The sequence below is a fragment of the Apus apus genome, unplaced genomic scaffold, assembly GCF_020740795.1.
Source record: "Apus apus isolate bApuApu2 unplaced genomic scaffold, bApuApu2.pri.cur manual_scaffold_36_ctg1, whole genome shotgun sequence".
NCBI lineage: Eukaryota > Metazoa > Chordata > Aves > Apodiformes > Apodidae > Apus > Apus apus.
The window spans coordinates 1-18,202 of record NW_026248850.1 but is presented as its reverse complement, the minus strand read 5'-3'; the positions used below and the strand labels follow the sequence as shown (position 1 = coordinate 18,202).

At 31.2% G+C, this 18,202-nt stretch overlaps 1 protein-coding gene across 2 annotated transcripts in view; it reads right to left on the bottom strand.

Annotated features, from left to right (window-relative positions):
• The window catches only part of LOC127396245 (maltase-glucoamylase-like), a 79,994-nt gene extending 63,991 nt beyond the window's left edge, over positions 1-16,003 (bottom strand). For both annotated transcript variants that reach the window (XM_051643864.1, XM_051643865.1), the window contains exons 1-9: positions 15,903-16,003; positions 12,939-13,059; positions 10,876-10,949; positions 7,340-7,460; positions 5,033-5,142; positions 4,167-4,318; positions 3,395-3,566; positions 1,804-1,903; positions 204-316 (exon numbers count right to left, since the gene is read on the bottom strand). In XM_051643864.1, the coding sequence (XP_051499824.1) occupies positions 204-316; positions 1,804-1,903; positions 3,395-3,566; positions 4,167-4,318; positions 5,033-5,142; positions 7,340-7,460; positions 10,876-10,949; positions 12,939-13,059; positions 15,903-15,971 (1,032 nt within the window). In that variant the 5' untranslated portion in view covers positions 15,972-16,003. The remainder of the gene's footprint in view (positions 1-203; positions 317-1,803; positions 1,904-3,394; positions 3,567-4,166; positions 4,319-5,032; positions 5,143-7,339; positions 7,461-10,875; positions 10,950-12,938; positions 13,060-15,902) is intronic.
• Positions 16,004-18,202: the final 2,199 nt, after the last annotated feature.

The window sequence follows — 18,202 nt, the reverse complement described above, 5'->3', positions numbered from 1 at the left end:
GGAGGAAGGGAGGAAGGGAGGAAGGAAGGAAAATGGGGCAAAGAGAGGAGGAAGGAGGTTTGAGGTTCTCCAAGAATGGAGGATCCATCACTCAGATCATCTACTCAAAGGTCATTCTTGGTCAAGGCAGAAGGAGCCCACCCATGGTCACCCTGAGGTTCTCCAAGGCTGGAGGACCCACCAGTTTTGGTTCCTCAACTCACCTGCACGTACTCCTGCACCACCTCCTCTGGGCTGTCTCCCAAGAAGATGTAGAAGTCCAGGATCCCCCCGATGGTGCGGTAGGTGACGGCGGGTGCCGGCTGGACCGAGAACTCTGCCCCAAAGACACCCCAACCAATCAGGAACCATCACCAAAATCACCTCAACACCATGACCTGAACCTCAACCAACTTGGAAGTTGAGGAGAAAGATGGTGGGGAGATGTCAAAGGAGGTGGTTGAGGTCAAGCCACCAAGGGGTTGGTGGAGCTGAAGCTCCCAGGAGGTTTCAGGGGGGGGTTCTGGGTAGTTCTGGGTCATGTTTGGAGCTTGAATGGGGCTGGGAAGAGAAACGTGAAGTGAAGGTGAAGGTGAAGGTGAAGGGAAATAAATGAAATTAAATGAAAGTAAATTATGTGAAACAAAGTGAAATAAAACAAAACAAACTAAAACAAAAATATAATATAATAATATAAAATAAAATAATAAAATAAAACACAAAATAATAAAATAAAACTAATTCCTAAAATAAACCACAATTTTAAAATAATATAAAAATACAAATAATAACACAAAAACCCCAAAATACTAGAATAAAACAAACTAATAAAACAAAACAACCATAAATTTTTTTTAAAATAAAATTAAATCTAAATTTTAAATATACAATAATTAAATTAAAATAAAATGATAAAATATAAAAGGAAAAAGAAAACCATAAAATAAAACAAGATGAAATAAAACAAAGAACCCCAAAAAATAAAATAAAATAAAAATAAAGATGAAATTTTTAAAAAATACAAATTGAAAATAAAATAAAATAATTATGTTTTTTAAAATAAAATACAATATAAATTAAAAAATAAAATATAAAATTAAACAGAATAAAATAGAATAAAATAGAATAAAATAAACCAACCCAACCCAAAGCAGGTCCCCAGACACTCGACTGTTGGTTTAGGCCCCAACTATGTCCATGCTCCCCCAGGTCAATCAAGGACACAGATTTACTTTGACCTGCTGATTTATGCTCAGGGTAGAACATCTTCTGACACGTCTGGGACCTTGGAGACCACCCAGTCCCACCCCTGCATGGGCAGGGACACCTCCCACCAGCCCAGGCTGCTCCAAGCCCCATCCAACCTGCCCTTCAACACCCCCAGGGCTGGGGCAGCCACAGCTTCCCTGGGCAACCTGGGCCAGGCTCTCACAGGTCCTGGAGCTCCTTCAGGTGCTGGAGGCACCTCCTGGAGGGATCTGAAGGTCCTTGAGGTGCTGGAAGGTGCTCTAAGGTCTCCCTGGAGCCTTCTCTTCTCCAGGCTCAACACCCCAACTCTCCCAGCCTGGCTCCAGAGCAGAGCTGCTCCAGCCCTCCCATCATCTCCGGGGCCTCCTCTGGCCTCTCTCCAACAGCTCCACGTCCTTCTGGTGTTGGGGACCCCAGAGCTGGACCCACTTCTCCAGGTGGGGTCTCACCAGAGTGGACCAGAGGAGAAGAATCCCCTCCCTTGACCTGCTGGTCACCTTCTCCTGACATCACCCAGGCCAGGGTTGGCTTTGATGGGTCACCTGGAGCTTCTCAAGGTGGAGAAGACCTCCTTACCCATGGCATTGCTGTTCATCAGGAAAACCCCAAAGGAGGCCCCGCTGGTGTCCTCCAGGCACAGGAAGAAGGTCTGGACCCCGTATAAGTTCTCCATGTTCTGGGGGACAAGACAGGAACAATCAGAAGATCAAGATGAAAAGGTCAAGGTCGAAACCTTCAGACTCGAAACGTTCAGATGAAAAGGTTCAGATTTCAAGTAAGATTTAGAAAATGAAATGGAATAAAAGGAAATAAAAGCAAAATCAACTGAAATAAACTGAAATCAATCGGAATAAACAGAAATGAAATTAAATAAACTAAATTAAATTAAACTAAATTAAACTACATTCAATTAACTAAATTAAACTGCATTAAACTAAACTACATTAAACTAAAATACATTAAAATAAACTAAATTAAAAGAAACTAAGTTCAAATAAACTAAACTAAAAAAACTCAACTAAATTAAACTGAATTAAACTAAATTAATCTAAATGAAACTAAACTAAATTAAACTGAATTCAATGAAACTAAATGAAACTAAACTAAATTAAAATAAACTAAACTAAAAAACTCAACTAAACTAAATTAAACTAAATTAAACTAATCTAAATGAAACTAAACTAAACTGAATTAAATTAAACAACTAAACTAAATTTAATTAAACTAAATTAAATTAAACTAAACTAAATTAAACTAAATTAAACTAATCTAAATGAAACTAAACTAAACTGAATTAAATTAAACAACTAAACTAAATTTAATTAAACTAAATTAAATTAAACTAAACTAAATTAAAATAGATTAAGCTAAAAAAACTAAACTAAATTACACTAAAGGAAAATAAACTAAATTAAACTGAATTCAATGAAGCCAAACTAAAATAAACTAAATTTAATTAAACTAAACTAAATTAAACTTAATTCAACTAAAAAAAATAAACTCAACTAAACTAAATGAAACTAAATGAAACTAAACTAAACTAAATTTAATGAAACTAAACTAAATTAAATTAAACTGAAATAAAATTAAACTAAAAAACTAAACTAAATTAAACTAAAATAAATTGAACTAAACTAAAATAAATAAACTGAAACAAAAAGCCAAATAAAACTATAAATAAAATAAAACACAGTAAAATAAAAAATAAATAAAAAGGAAACCAAAAGAAACAAAAGCAAAATAAAACCAAAATAAGACAAAAAATAAACCCAAATTAAACCCCAAAATAAACCCAAAATAAAACCAAAATAATCTCAAATTAAACCCCAGATTAAACCCAAAATAAAACCAAAATAATCTCAAATTAAAACCAAAATAATCTCAAATTAAAACCAAAATAATCTCAAATTAAAACCCAGATTAAACCCAAAATAAAAGCCAAACTAAACCCAAATCAAACCCAAATCAAACCCAAAATTAAACCCAAAATTAAAACAAAAATTAAAACAAATTAAACCCAAATTAAACCCAAAATCAACTCAAAATTAACCCAAACTCAACCCAAACCATCTGGAAGGACCAACCAACCCCCAGGGGGGACATCCCAGGTGCCCAACCCTCCCCCACCATCTCTAGGTGTCCCCAAGGGCAGGACTCGTGTCCCCACCCCGCTGGGCGCCGTGTCCCGGCTGAACATGGGCCAGGTCTTCCAGTCCAGGTCGTGCCGGAAGCTCTTGTGGACGTGCTCCCCCACCCCGTAGATGTTGGGGCTGGGCAGCTGGATGGAGACCTGCAGGAACTGGTTGGAGTAGATCAGGGGCCCGATGGAGGTGTCAAACCTGGGCCAGAAAAGGGACGTTGAGGTGGAAATGGACATTTGGGAGTCGAGGCTACCAAGGAGATTGACCTTCCCATCGCCCAGAGTTCAGGTGGAAAGACTCTTTCCATCCGCTTTACCCACCAAAAAGAAGGTGGTGAACCCCAAACCTCATGAGATCAACTTCCCATCTTCTAAGTTTCACATGGAAAGACTCTTTCCACCCCACTTATCCACCCAAAGAAGGTGGTGAACCCCAAACCTGGTGAGATCCACCTCCCATCTCCCATATTTCAGGTGGAAAGACTCTTTCCATCCTCTTTATCCACCAAAAGAAGATGGTGAACCCCAAACCTGGTGAGATCCACCTCCCATCTCCCATATTTGAGGTGGAAAGACTCTTCCCACCCCGTTTATCCACCAAAAGAAGATGGTGAACCCCAAACCTGGTGAGATCCACCTCCCATCTCCCATATTTGAGGTGGAAAGACTCTTCCCACCCCGTTTATCCACCCAAGGAGGAGAAGAACCCGTTCTCCTGCCCAAGAGGTCACCTAAAGCCACTCCAACCTTCAAAGGAAGCCCCTTTTCATGGAGAAGAAGCCCCCCCAAGGTGACTTACAGGACTTTCCCAGTGCTGGCGCGGGTCACCTGGATGGAGAAGGGGTTTTCCTGGATGGACACCTGGTACTTGAGGTTGGAGGCCGCGGGTCCCGTGAAAGGTCCCACGTGGTCGTGAGGGACCTCGAATCGGGGCTTCTTGGGATCTGTGATCTGGGGGGGAGGGAGAAATCAGGGGAAGGGGGGAGGGGAAAAAAGGGGGGGGGGGGAGGAGAAAAAGGGGGGGGGGGAGGAGAAAAAAGGGGGGGGGGGAGGAGAAAAAGGGGGGGGGGGGGGAGAAAAAGGGGGGGGGGGGAGGAGAAAAAGGGGGGGGGGGAGGAGAAAAAGGGGGGGGGGGAGGAGAAAAAGGGGGGGGGGGAGGAGAAAAAAGGGGGGGGGAGAAAAAGGGGGGGGGGAGGAGAAAAAGGGGGGGGGGAGGAGAAAAAAGGGGGGGGGGAGAAAAAAGGGGGGGGAGAAAAAAGGGGGGGGAGAAAAAAGGGGGAGGAGAAAAAAGGGGGGGGAGAAAAAAGGGGGGGGGAGAAAAAGGGGGGGGGGGGAGGAGAAAAAGGGGGGGGGGAGGAGAAAAAGGGGGGGGGGACAGAGAAAAAGGGGGGGGGGGACAGAGAAAAAGGGGGGGGGGACAGAGAAAAAGGGGGGGGGGAGGAGAAAAAGGGGGGGGGGAGGAGAAAAAGGGGGGGGGAGGAGAAAAAAGGGGGGGGGGAGGAGAAAAAGGGGGAGAGAGAAAGGGGGGAGGGAAAGGGGGGAGGGAAAGGGGGGGCGGGAAAAAGGGGGGGCGGGAAAAAGGGGGGGCGGGAAAAAGGGGGGGCGGGAAAAAGGGGGGGAGGGAGGAGGTTTGGGGTGTGTCCCCCTGGCCCCGCCCCCCGGCACCTTGAACCGGAAGCGGGCGGGGCTCTGGTGCTGCGCCGTCAGCAGCAGCGTTGTGACGTCATCGCCGAAGAGGGAGGGGGAGGGGCGGCGAGTCAGGGTGGCCTCGAAGCCTGGGGGGGGGGGGGGAAGCGAATCCAATCAGATCGAATCAAAGAATAAAAAAGAAAACACCTCAAAATCAAAAGCAAATTTAAGAAAAGAAAAATAGGAAAAGGAAAAAGAAAATTCAATAATTTAAACAAAATTAAAATAAATATTTAACTAAAAAATAAAAACAAAATATAAAACAAAATAAAACAAAATAAAACAAAATAAAACAAAATAAAACAAAATAAAACAAAATAAAACAAAATAAAACAAAATAAAACAAAATAAAACAAAATAAAACAAAATAAAACAAAATAAAACAAAATAAAACAAAATAAAACAAAATAAAACAAAACAAAACAAAACAAAACAAAACAAAACAAAACAAAACAAAACAAAACAAAACAAAACAAAACAAAACAAAAACAAAACAAAAACAAAACAAAACGAAGTAAAATTTTAAAAAAAGAGAAAACTAAACAAAACGAAATAAATTAAAATTTTAAATCATAATAATGTAAAAGAAAATATAAAAATAAATTAAAATAGAATGGAAATAAATTAAAATAAATTAGATTAATGAAATAAATGAAAAATAAATCAATCAAATAAATAATATAAAATTTAAGTAAATTTAAGTAAATTAATTAAAATTTAAAAATTAAATTGTTTTAAATAATTAAATTAAAATTAAATGCTTTTTAAAAAATCAAGTAAATGAAATTATATAAAAAAGGACAGACCAGAACAGGAGGAAATAATATTGTAAAATAATGTAAAGTTTCATAATCACATGAAGAAATAAAGTGGAAGGAAGTAAAAATTAAATAAAAAATAAAACCAGAGGATTAACTACATGGAAAATAATTAATTACAATAAAATAAAAATAGAAATAATATTATTACTTTAAAATAAATACAATAAAATAAATTACAATAAAATACATTAATATAAAATAAATTTATTTAAATAAAGTAAATACATTTGAATAAAAAAGTAAATTAGAGTTAAATTAATGAATCACAATAAAAAATAAAATAAATAAAATAAATTACAATAAAACAAATACACTAAAATAAATCAATTAAAATAAATTAAATTATAAAAAGTAAAAAAATACAAGAAGATAAATTAAATGAAATAAATGTTTTAGAAGAAATAAATCAGAATGAAATAAGTAAATTAGAATTAAGTAAATTGTGCTAAAATAAATTAGGTAAAATCAATAAATTACAATACAATACATGGAAATAAACTAATTGAAAATAAAGTGAATAAATTACAATAAAATCAATACATTTCAATAAAGTAAATAAATGTAATTAAACTACAAATAATGTTTTAAAATAAATACATTAGAATAAAATAAGTGAATTAGAATTAAGTAAATTATGATAAAATAAATTCAATTACAATAAAATACATTAAATTAATTTAAATAACGTAAATTAGAATGAAATAAGGAAAGTAATAAACTACAATAAAATAAAGAATTTAAATTAAAATAAATAAAATCAATTACAATAAAATACAGGAAACTGAAATAACTAAAATAAAGTAAATAATTACAATTAAATAAATAAACTACAAGGAAATAAACAAACTATAAAGAAAGAAATTAAATAAAAACAAATGTTTTAGAAGAAATAAATTAGAATAAAATAAGTAAATTAGAATTAAGTAAATTGTGATAAAATAAATAAAGCACAATCACTAAAATACAATAAAATACATTGAAATAAAGTAAATAAAGTAGAATAAAATAAGTCAATTAGAAGTCAATTAATAATTTGCAATAAAATAAATTAAAATAAAATAAATTAAAATAAAATAAATTAAAATAAAATAAATTAAAATAAAATAAAATAAATTAAAATAAATTAGAATAAAATAAATAAAAGGAGCTAAAATAATTTAAATAGAATTAGGAAAATCAATTAAATGAAATAATTACAATAGAATTCATGAAATAAATGAAACCAAGATAATTAGAATAATATTAATGAAGGGAATTAATCTAATGTTTAATTTAATTTAATGTTTAATTTAATTTAATTTAGTTTAATTTAGTTTAGTTTAATTTAATTTAATTTAATTTAATTTAATTTAATTTAATTTAATTTAATTTAGAGACAAGGTTCCGAGCTGCTAAAGCACAGGAAGAAGTTCCGCTCAAGCGGAGCAGCCGGAGAAGCTCCGCGGCCGCGCAGCCGCCTCACCCTGCGCCGTGTCGCTGCGCGGCCCGCGCAGCCGGTACCCGTGCTCCGCGGAGAAGAAGCACCAGGGCGGCCCCGCCTCGCTCCGCGGGCTCCAGCAGCAGCCGCGCCGCGCGCAGAGACGCTGCGGAAACAGGAAGGGAGAAACGGGCCCCGCGGAGCGACCCGCGGAGGGAAGTTGGGATTTTCCTTCTCTTCGCTTTCGCTTTCCTTTTTTATTAGCTTTTTGTTTTCTTCTTTTCTTGTGATTTTTATGTGTATTTTATGTTTATTATATTGTTATTTGTTGTATTGTTTATTTTTTAAATATTTTTATTTTTATTTCGATTTATTTTGGTTTTATTTCACTTTATTTTGTTTTCCTTTATTTTTTAATCTTTATTCTTATTGTTATTATTTTTATTAGCATTTAATTTTTATTTTTATACTTTTTATTCTTTTCTTTTTATTTCACTTTATTTGTTCTCCTTTCCTTTAATCTTTATCCTTATTATTATATTTTATTAGTATTTTATTTTTCTTTTTTATATTTTGATTTCTACTATTTTATTTTTATTTCACTTGATTTTGTTTTCCTTTATTTTTTAATCTTTACACTTATCTTTATTATATATTTATTTTAATATATTTTTAATTTTTTTCACATCATTTTGTTTTCCTTTATTTTTTATCTTTATTCTTATTTTTATTTCTATATATTTTAAAACATATTTTTATTTTCTTTTCATTTCACTTCATTTTTTTCCTTTATTTTTTATCTTTAGTCTTACTTTTATTTCTATTTATTTATATATTTATTTTCTTTCTATTTCACTTATCTTGTTTTCTTTTTTTCTCTTTATTCTTATTTTCATTATATATTTTTTATTATTATTTTGTTTTTCTTTCACTTTATTTTGTTTCCCTTCATTTTTCATCTTGATTCTTATTTTTATTATATATTTAAATTTTTATTCTTATATTTTATTTTTATTTCTTCTCTTTTAATTTCACTTTGTTTTCCTTTATTTTTTTAACTTTATTCTTATCTTCATTATATATTTATTGTATTATTTTTATTTTTCATACTTTTATTTTATTTCTTTTTATTTTCTTCTTAATTCCCTTTATTTCCCTTTATTTTTTACCATTTTATTTCCCTTTTATTCAACTTGATTGTTTTTATTTTACTTTAACCTTTAGTATAATTGTAATTTCTTCTTTTTCTTTGCCTTTAATTTTTATTTTCTTTTGATTTTATTACTTCTTGTTGGTTTTAAATTACATTTTTCTTTTTATTGTATTTCATTCCGTTTTATTTCACAATTATTTATTTATTAAATTATAATTAAATTATAAATTAAAAATAAAAATAAATTAAATTATTATTTATTATTAAATTATTTATTTCAAAATTATTTTTATTTCATTTATTATATTTTCTTTTCCTTTATTTTCATTTTTATTGCAGTTTAGTTTCGGGTTTTATTTTATATTTTTATTTTTCATTCTTTATTACATTTTACTTTAGTTTCGTTCATTTTTAATATATTTTTATTTCATTTATTTTCATTTTTCTTCCTTTTATTTATTATATTTTTTGAATTTCTCTTCCTTAAATTTTTTTTCTATTTTATTTTCGTTTCTTTGTTATTGATTATTATTTATATTATTTATTTATTTCACTTCTTTAATTAATTTCATTTTAAATTCACTTTAATTCCACTTCATCCCCCTCATTTCCCCCTCCCCTCTGACCTTTGACCCCCCTGCCCTGACCCCACCAAAGGTCAAAGTGTCCCCGGGACACGTGGAGGGGTCAAAGGGCAACAGCTCAGCCCCGGGTTAATTAATCATGGAGATTAATTAATCATGGAGATTAATTAACCCCGGAAGTGCTGCCCCCGCTTTATTACTAGTAAATATAGTATATTATTAGATACTATTATATTGATATTATCATTAATATTCATTATTATTGACCCTATTCATCATTAATTTCATTATTAATAAAATTATTTATATTTATTATTGACATTAGTTGTCATTGTTTATATTATTGATACTAACTTTTACATCTTTTATTATTAATAATATTAATTTTACTTTTTCTTACATTATTAATTATTATCTATACAATTAATAATATTATTAATACTTATTATTGATATTATTTATTATTTATGTCATTAATAATATATTTATTATTGACATTATTTATCTATATTATTAATTATATTATTATGTTTATTATTGACATAATTATTTGTATTATTAATAATCCCATTTATATTAGTTTCTACATTATTCGTTATTATTCCTATTATTAATAATACCATTGATATTTATTTTACATTTCTATTATTTATTTTATTAATTATATTGATATTTATTATTGACATCAGTTATCATTATTATATTAATAATAATAATATCGATTATTATCATTGACATTATAATTTATATTATTGGTATCATTATTTACATTTATTATTGACATTTTATTACTGATACTATTATTAAATATAATAATATTTAATATATAATATATTATATAATTTAATTATTAACTATTGAAATAGAATAATCATCTATTATTAATATTATTCTAATTCTTCATTATTATAGAATCTCATTAATTATTCTTCAGCCATTCATTTACATTTCATGTCTATTAAATTGAAATCAATGATATTATTAACATTACACTTCAATCAATTAAATTAATGACATTTGAATTTGCAGAATAAAATTAATTCCTCAGTATTAATTAGAGATTTTATTATTGCAATTGTATCATTAGACATGATGTTATTAATAACATTAATGAAATTGTTATATTAATGTAATTATTAGATACTCCTATATATGTATTATTATCATTATTACTATTATTATTTATTGTTATCCATAAATATTTACTATTAGATATTATTATTATTATTATTATTATTATTATTATTATTATTATTATTATTATTATTATTATTATTATTATTATTATTATGGGTTATTATTATGGGTTATTATTATGGGTTATTATTATGGGTTATTATTATTTATGTTTTATTATCATTGATCAATTAATAACATAATTAATGACAATTTATACCACATCTATTAAATCTCATTAAATCATTTACATTTAATTTCTATAATAACATTTCTATCACTTTATTAATATCTTACAAATACATTAATTTATTTACCTTTTTATTTTGCATAAGACCATTTTTATTAAGAATTATTGATCTTATAATTATTAGTAATGATTATTAATACATTTTTTCATTATTATAAGTATATTGTTATAAGTATATTGTTATGTATTGTATATTAAGGTTATTAATTATTAATTTTTTATTATTATCAATCACTAATACAATTACTCATTAATATCAGCAAATAATTCCCAAGTTCTCCCGCAGTGGAAATTGGGTTAAAAAAAAATCCCCCAAAAAAATTGTTTTTCAACCCAATTATTCCCGAATGATTGATCCCGGGAATTAATTAATTTGCTTATTAATTATTAATTAATTCATTAATTGGGGCTGTCCTACCTTGGTGGCCACCTGGTCGGGGATGCAGTCGATGCGTTTGGCGATGGGGATGGAGGGGCAGGTCGGGGAGAAGTCTGGGGGGGGAAATAATTAGTGCAATTATTAGGCCTTCATTAGCGTCCGAATTGCTCCCCCTGGCGTTAAATTGGCGTCCTAGCGTCACGGTGACGTCATCGTGACGTCATCAGGTCACTAGAATGGTTCTATGACGATGTTAGTTCACACTTATTGCGATGTTATTAGTTCTAGATTTGTAATTATTAATAATTTATTAATAGTAATTATTAATAATTAATAGTCTGTATTGATTCTATTAAATAATATTATATTCATTATATTTATATCATTATCTTTACTATTATTTCTATTAGAAATAATTAGAAATAATTCTATTAGAAAGAATTAGAAATAATAGAAATAATAATATAATAATAATAATTCTATTATTTCTATTATTTCTATTATTCCTATTATTCTACATATTATTCTTCATATTGTGCCCTGTTTAATTTCATATGTTGTGTATAGAATAAACATAATTCCTATGCTTCTCATTATTATTAATAATAATGAATCATTATTTATTAATACTTACTATTTAAGAATCTATTATTAATATTATTAGCATCTATTGCGTATTATTCTATTCTATTACATATTTTATTATAGATATTACATTATTATATAATGTTATGTATAATATAACTTATTACATCATATACATTATATATTATATTATTATATGTTATTATATTATTATTATATTATATATGTTTAATGATAATACTAATAACGTTACTAATAACATTACTAATAGGGACAATTCTAATAATTAATGTTATCATCATCAACAACCCCTCAGTCTTATCCTCAATGATGAGTGTAAAAGTAATAATTATATTAATATTACCATCAATATTAATAATATCAGTAATAACATGAATAATAGCAGTAATAACAGTAATAACAACATTAATAATGATAATGATCATAATAAATCTTAACTTTAATTTCATCATCATCAACCCCTTCATCTTATCCTGATTGATGGGATCAACAGCAATAACAACAGTAATAACATTAATAATAACAGTAATAACATTAATAATAACAGTAATAACATTAATAATAACAGTAATAACATTAATAATAACAGTAATGATAGCATTAATAACAACAGTAATGATGATCATGATAAATCTTTATCATCGTCATCATCAATCCCTTAATCTTATCCTGATTGATGGGATCAACAGCAATAACAGCAGTAATAACATTAATAATAACAGTAATAACATTAATAATAACAGTAATAACATTAATAATAACAGTAATGATAGCATTAATAACAACATTAATGATGATCATGATAAATCTTTATCATCATCATCATCAACCCCTTAATCTTATCCTGATTGATGGGATCAACAGCAATAACAGCAGTAATAACATTAATAATAACATTAATAACATTAATGATAACATTAATAGTAACATTACTAACATTAATGATAGCATTAATAGCAACATTAATAATTATGATAATGATCAGCATAAATCTTAACTTTAATTTTATCATCATCAACCCCTTAATCTTATCCTGATCAACAGCAACAGTAACACTAATAACATTAATAATGACAGTAATAACATTAATAACAACAGTAATAACATTAATAATAACAGTAATAACGGTAATAACATTAATGATAGCATTAATAACAACATTAATGATGATCATGATCATCCTAAATCTTTTATTTTATCATCATCATCAACCCCTTAATCTTATCCTGATCAACAGGAATAATAACAGTAATAACATTAATAATAACAGTAATAACAGTAATAATAACAGCAATAATGGTAATAACGTTAATGATAACATTAATAACAATATTAATAATGATGATCATGATCACCATAAATCTTTTCTCATCATCATCAACCCCTCAGTCTTCTCCTGATGGGTGCAACAGGAGTAATGCTAATAATATGACTAATAATATTAATAAGGCTAATAATACTGATAATGTTAATAATGCTAATAATGCTAATAGTACCGCTGGCCGGGGGGGTGGGCTCCCTGGTGGCCAAGATGCCGATGAGGACACAAGCAGCCGCCACCACCAGGCAGAAGAGGACCATGAGGGTGACCTCCAAGGTGCTGCACTTCTTGCCCATCTGCCCCGGGAGAGAAACCAGAGGTTACGCCCCAAAAATGACACGTTTGCACCCAAAAATGACACGTTTGGACTAATATTGATGAGTTTGGACCAAAAAAATGACAAGTTCGGACCAAAAATGATGAGTTTGGACTAATATGGATGAGTTTGGACCAAAAATTGACAAGTTTAGATGAAAAAAATGACAAATATGGACCAAAAAAATGACAAGTTTGGACCAAAAATGACGAGTTTGGACTAATATGGATGAGTTTGGACCAAAAATTGACAAGTTTAGATGAAAAAATGACAAATATGGACCAAAAAAATGACAAGTTTGGACCAAAAATGACAAGTTTGGACTAATATTGATCAGTTTGGACGAAAAATGACAAGTTTGGACCAATATTGATGAGTTTGGACCAAAAAATGGCAAGTTTGGACCAAAAATGACAATTTTGGACTAATATTGATGAGTTTGGACCAAAAATGACAATTTTGGACTAAAAAATTACAAATATAGACCAAAAAAGTGACAAGTTTGGAGTAAAAGTGACAAGTTTGGAGTAAAAGTGACAAGTTTGGAGTAAAAGTGACAAGTTTGGACAAAAAAAATGACAAATATGGACCAAAAAAAATGACAAATATGGACTAATATTGATGAGTTTGGACCAAAAAATGACAAGTTTGGACCAAAAATGACAAGTTTGGACCAAAAATGACAAGTTTGGACTAATATTGATGAGTTTGGACCAAAAATGACAAGTTTGGACCAAAAAATTACAAATATAGACCAAAAAAATGACAAGTTTGGACTAAAAATGACAAGTTTGGACTAAAAATGACAAGTTTGGACTAAAAATGACAAGTTTGGAGTAATATTGATGAGTTTGGACCAAAAATGACAAGTTTGGACCAAAAAATTACAAATATAGACCAAAAAAATGACAAGTTTGGACTAAAAATGACAGGTTTGGACTAATATTGATCAGTTTGGTCAAAAAAATGACAAGTTTAGATGAAAAAATGACAAATATGGACCAAAAAAATGACAAGTTTGGACCAAAAAATGACAATTTTGGACTAATATTGATGAGTTTTGACCAAAAAAATGACAAGTTTGGACCAAAAATGACAAGTTTGGACTAATATTGATCAGTTTGGTCCAAAAAATGACAAGTTTGGACCAAAAAATGACAAGTTTGGACTAAACTTGACAAGTTTGGACCAAACCTGGAAGTTTTGGACCAAAACTTCCTACTTTAGGCCAAAAATTACAACTTTGGACCAAGAAAATATCCATTTTTTGATGAAAAATGACAATTTTAGAACCAAAATGACAAATCTGAGCAAAAAAACTACTACTTTAGACCCCAAAATGACAATTTTGGACCTAAAATGACAAGTTTGGACCAAAAATATGACAATTTTGGACAAAATCTGACCGTTGTGGACCAAAAATTGCTACTTTCAACCGAAAATTACAATTTTGGACAAAAAAATATATTTTGGACCAAACCTGGCAGTTTGGGACCAAAAATGGCAAGTTTGGACCAAAAAATGACCATTTGGGACTAAAAATTGCTACTTTAGACCAAAAATTGCAACTTTGGACCAGAAAAATATCCATTTTTGTATGAAAAAATGACAATTTCAGAACCAAAATGACAAATTTGAACAAAAAATCACTACTTTAGACCCAAAAAATACAAATTTGGACCCAAAATTGACACGTTTGGACCAAAAAATTACAATTTTGGACAAAACCTGACAGGTTTGGACCAAAAATTCCTTCTTTAGACCAAAAAATGACAAGTTTGGACCAAAGTATTACAAATTTGGACCAAAAATTACAACTTTGGACCAAAAAATTGTCCGATTTTGGATGAAAAATGACAATTTTGGAACCAAAATGAGAAGTTTGGACAAAAAAATGAACATTTTGGATGAAAAAATGAATATTTTGGACAAAAAATGACAAGTTTAGACCACAAAATGACAAATTTGGACCAAAATTTCCTACTTTAGACCCCAAAAGTACAATCTTGGACCAAAAATGATCAATTTCGACCAAAAAAAATCCTTCATTAGACCAAAAAAATACAATTTTGGAACAGAAACGACAATTTTGGAACAGAAACGACAATTTTGGAGCCAAAAAATCCTTTTTTTTGACCAAAATTGACACATTTGGACAAAAAAAAAACAATTTGGGACGAATTTTTTTGTTTTGATCCCTAAAAAATTACAATCTTGGAGCAAAAAAATCAAGGTTTGGACCAAGAATGAAAAATTTGGATTAAAAATGAAAAATTTGGACCAAAAATTTACTTTTTTTGGACCTAAAAATCACAGTTTAGGACTAACAAATATAACATTAAATCATTAATACGCTTATTAATAGTAATAAACAGGATTTAAAATCTTAATAACAAGAATAAATATTATTAATAATAATTAATATTTATAAAAATCATTAATATGATGCTAAATTATAAATAATTACTAATAAAATATATGCATAGATCACAAACTCATTAATAATCCTCAATAATAATCAGAAGTTGGACACAGAATCACAATTAATACTCAATAATAATCGCTAATAAATGTTTAAAGCTCATTAATAATCACTGCTCGGACAGCTCTTGCTTGATTTCCCCCCATAATTAGCGTTATTAATTAATATTTATACACCGGGTGAGCAACTTCCTGGTTTCCCTTTCAAAAAATCCCAATAAATCCCAATAAAATGGATCAAAAATCCTTCAATTAACGGATTCATTAAAACGTTTCGCGGGGACAAAACAGAAAACAGGGGGGGAAAGTCAATTAAAACGCTTAATTAATTAATTCTCAGACCTTTTTCTGGCTCTTCCTTCTCCTGTTTCTCCAATCATTGGGGTTGGGTTTTATTCCTGCCTTTATCATCCGGGTTCAAAGGTCACCGGTGACGTCATCCAATGGCAGCGCTAGGAGGGCTCATTAGCGCTTAATTAGGTTTAATAATTAACGGGTTTTACGGCGCCTGATTGTGCTGATGGGCCTGATTCTGGCGGGTCACGTGGCCCGAGGATCAGGTCACGTGACATGGAGGCGCTTCTTGGATGGAGCCTAAAATGGCGGAAATTGGGGAAAAGGGGAGGAAATCATGAGGGTTTTTGGGGGGGTTTTATGGGGTTTGGGGGGATGAAATTGGGGGAAATCGGGGGGAAATGGGAAAAGAGTGAAAATCGCAATTTTTGGGGGTGTCTTGAGGGGATTTGTGGGGATAAAATGGGGAAAATTGGGGGGAAAATGGGGAAATGGTTAAAGAAAATAGATATTTTGGGGGTTTGATGGGATTTGTGGGAATAAAAATGGGGGAAATTGGGGGGAAAGGGGAAAATAGTAGAAATGACAATTTTTTGGGGGTGTTTTGAGGGGATTTATGGAAATAAAAATGCCTGAAATTGGGGGGAAAATGGGAAAATGGGAAAAGAAAATAGGTATTTTTGGGTTTTGGTGGGATTTGTGGGAGTTAAAATGGGGGAAATTGAGAAAAAAAAGGGAAAATATTTAAAATGACAAATTTTGGGGGTGTTTTGGGGGGATTTGTGGGGATAAAATGGGGAAAATTGGGGGAAAACATGGGAAAATGGTAAAAGAAAATAGATATTTTGGGGGTTTGATGGGATTTGTGGGAATAAAAATGGGGGGAAATTGGGGGGAAATGGGAAAATAGTAAAAATGAGACATTTTGGGGGTGTCTTGGTGGGATTTGTGGGATAAAATGCCTAGAATTGGGGAAAAAATGGGAAAATGGTTAAAGAAAATAGGTATTTTGGGGGTTTGATGGGATTTGTGGGAATTAAAATGGGTGAAATTGGGGGGAAATGGGAAAATAGTAGAAATGACAATTTTTTGGGGGTGTTTTGAGGGGATTTATGGAAATAAAAATGCCTGAAATTGGGGAAAAAATGGGAAAATGGTTAAAGAAAATACGTATTTTGGGGTTTTGATGGGATTTGTGGGAATTAAAATGGGGGAAATTGAGAAAAAAAGGGAAAATATTTAAAATGACAAATTTTGGGGGTGTCTTGGTGGGATTTGTGGGGATAAAATGCCTGAAATTGGGGAAAAAATGGGAAAATGGTAAAAGAAAATAGGTATTTGGTGGTTTTGATGGGATTTGTGGGAATTAAAATGGGTGAAATTGGGGGGAAATGGGAAAATAGTAGAAATGACAAATTTTTGGGGGTGTTTTGAGGGGATTTGTGGGGATAAAATGCCTGGAATTGGGGAAAAAATGGGAAAATGGGAAAAGAAAATAGATATTTTTGAGTTTTGATGGGATTTGTGGGAATTAAAATGGGTGAAATTGGGGGGAAATGGGAAAATAGTAAAAATGACAAATTTTGGGGGTGTCTTGGTGGGATTTGTGGGGATAAAATGGGGAAAAATGGGGGAAAACATGGGAAAATGGTAAAAGAAAATAGATATTTTTGGGTTTTGATGGGATTTGTGGGAATAAAAATGGGGGAAATTGGGGGGAAATAGGAAAATAGTAAAAATGAGACATTTTGGGGGTGTTTTGAGGGGATTTGTGGGGATAAAATGCCTGGAATTGGGGGGGAAATGGTAAAAAAATATATTTTGGGGGTTTTGATGGGATTTGTGGGAATTAAAATGGGGGAAATTGAGAAAAAAAAATGGGAAAATATTTAAAATCACAATTTTTGGGGGTGTCTTGGTGGGATTTGTGGGAATAAAATGCCTGAAATTGGGGGGAAATGGAGAAATTGTTAAAAAAAAAAGATAAATTTGGGGGTTTTGATGGGATTTGTGGGAATTAAAATGGGGGAAATTGGGGAAAAAAATGGGAAAATATTTAAAATCACAATTTTTGGGGGTGTCTTGGTGGGATTTGTGGGAGTAAAATGCCTGAAATTGGGGGGGAAATGGGAAAATGGGAAAAGAAAATAGATATTTTTGGGGTTTGATGGGATTTGTGGGAATAAAAATGGGTAAAATTGGGGGGAAATGGGAAAATAGTAAAAATGAGAAATTTTGGGGGTGTTTTGAGGGGATTTGTGGGGATAAAATGCCTAGAATTGGGAAAAAAATGGGAAAATGGGAAAAGAAAATAGGTATTTTGGGGTTTTGATGGGATTTGTGGGAAT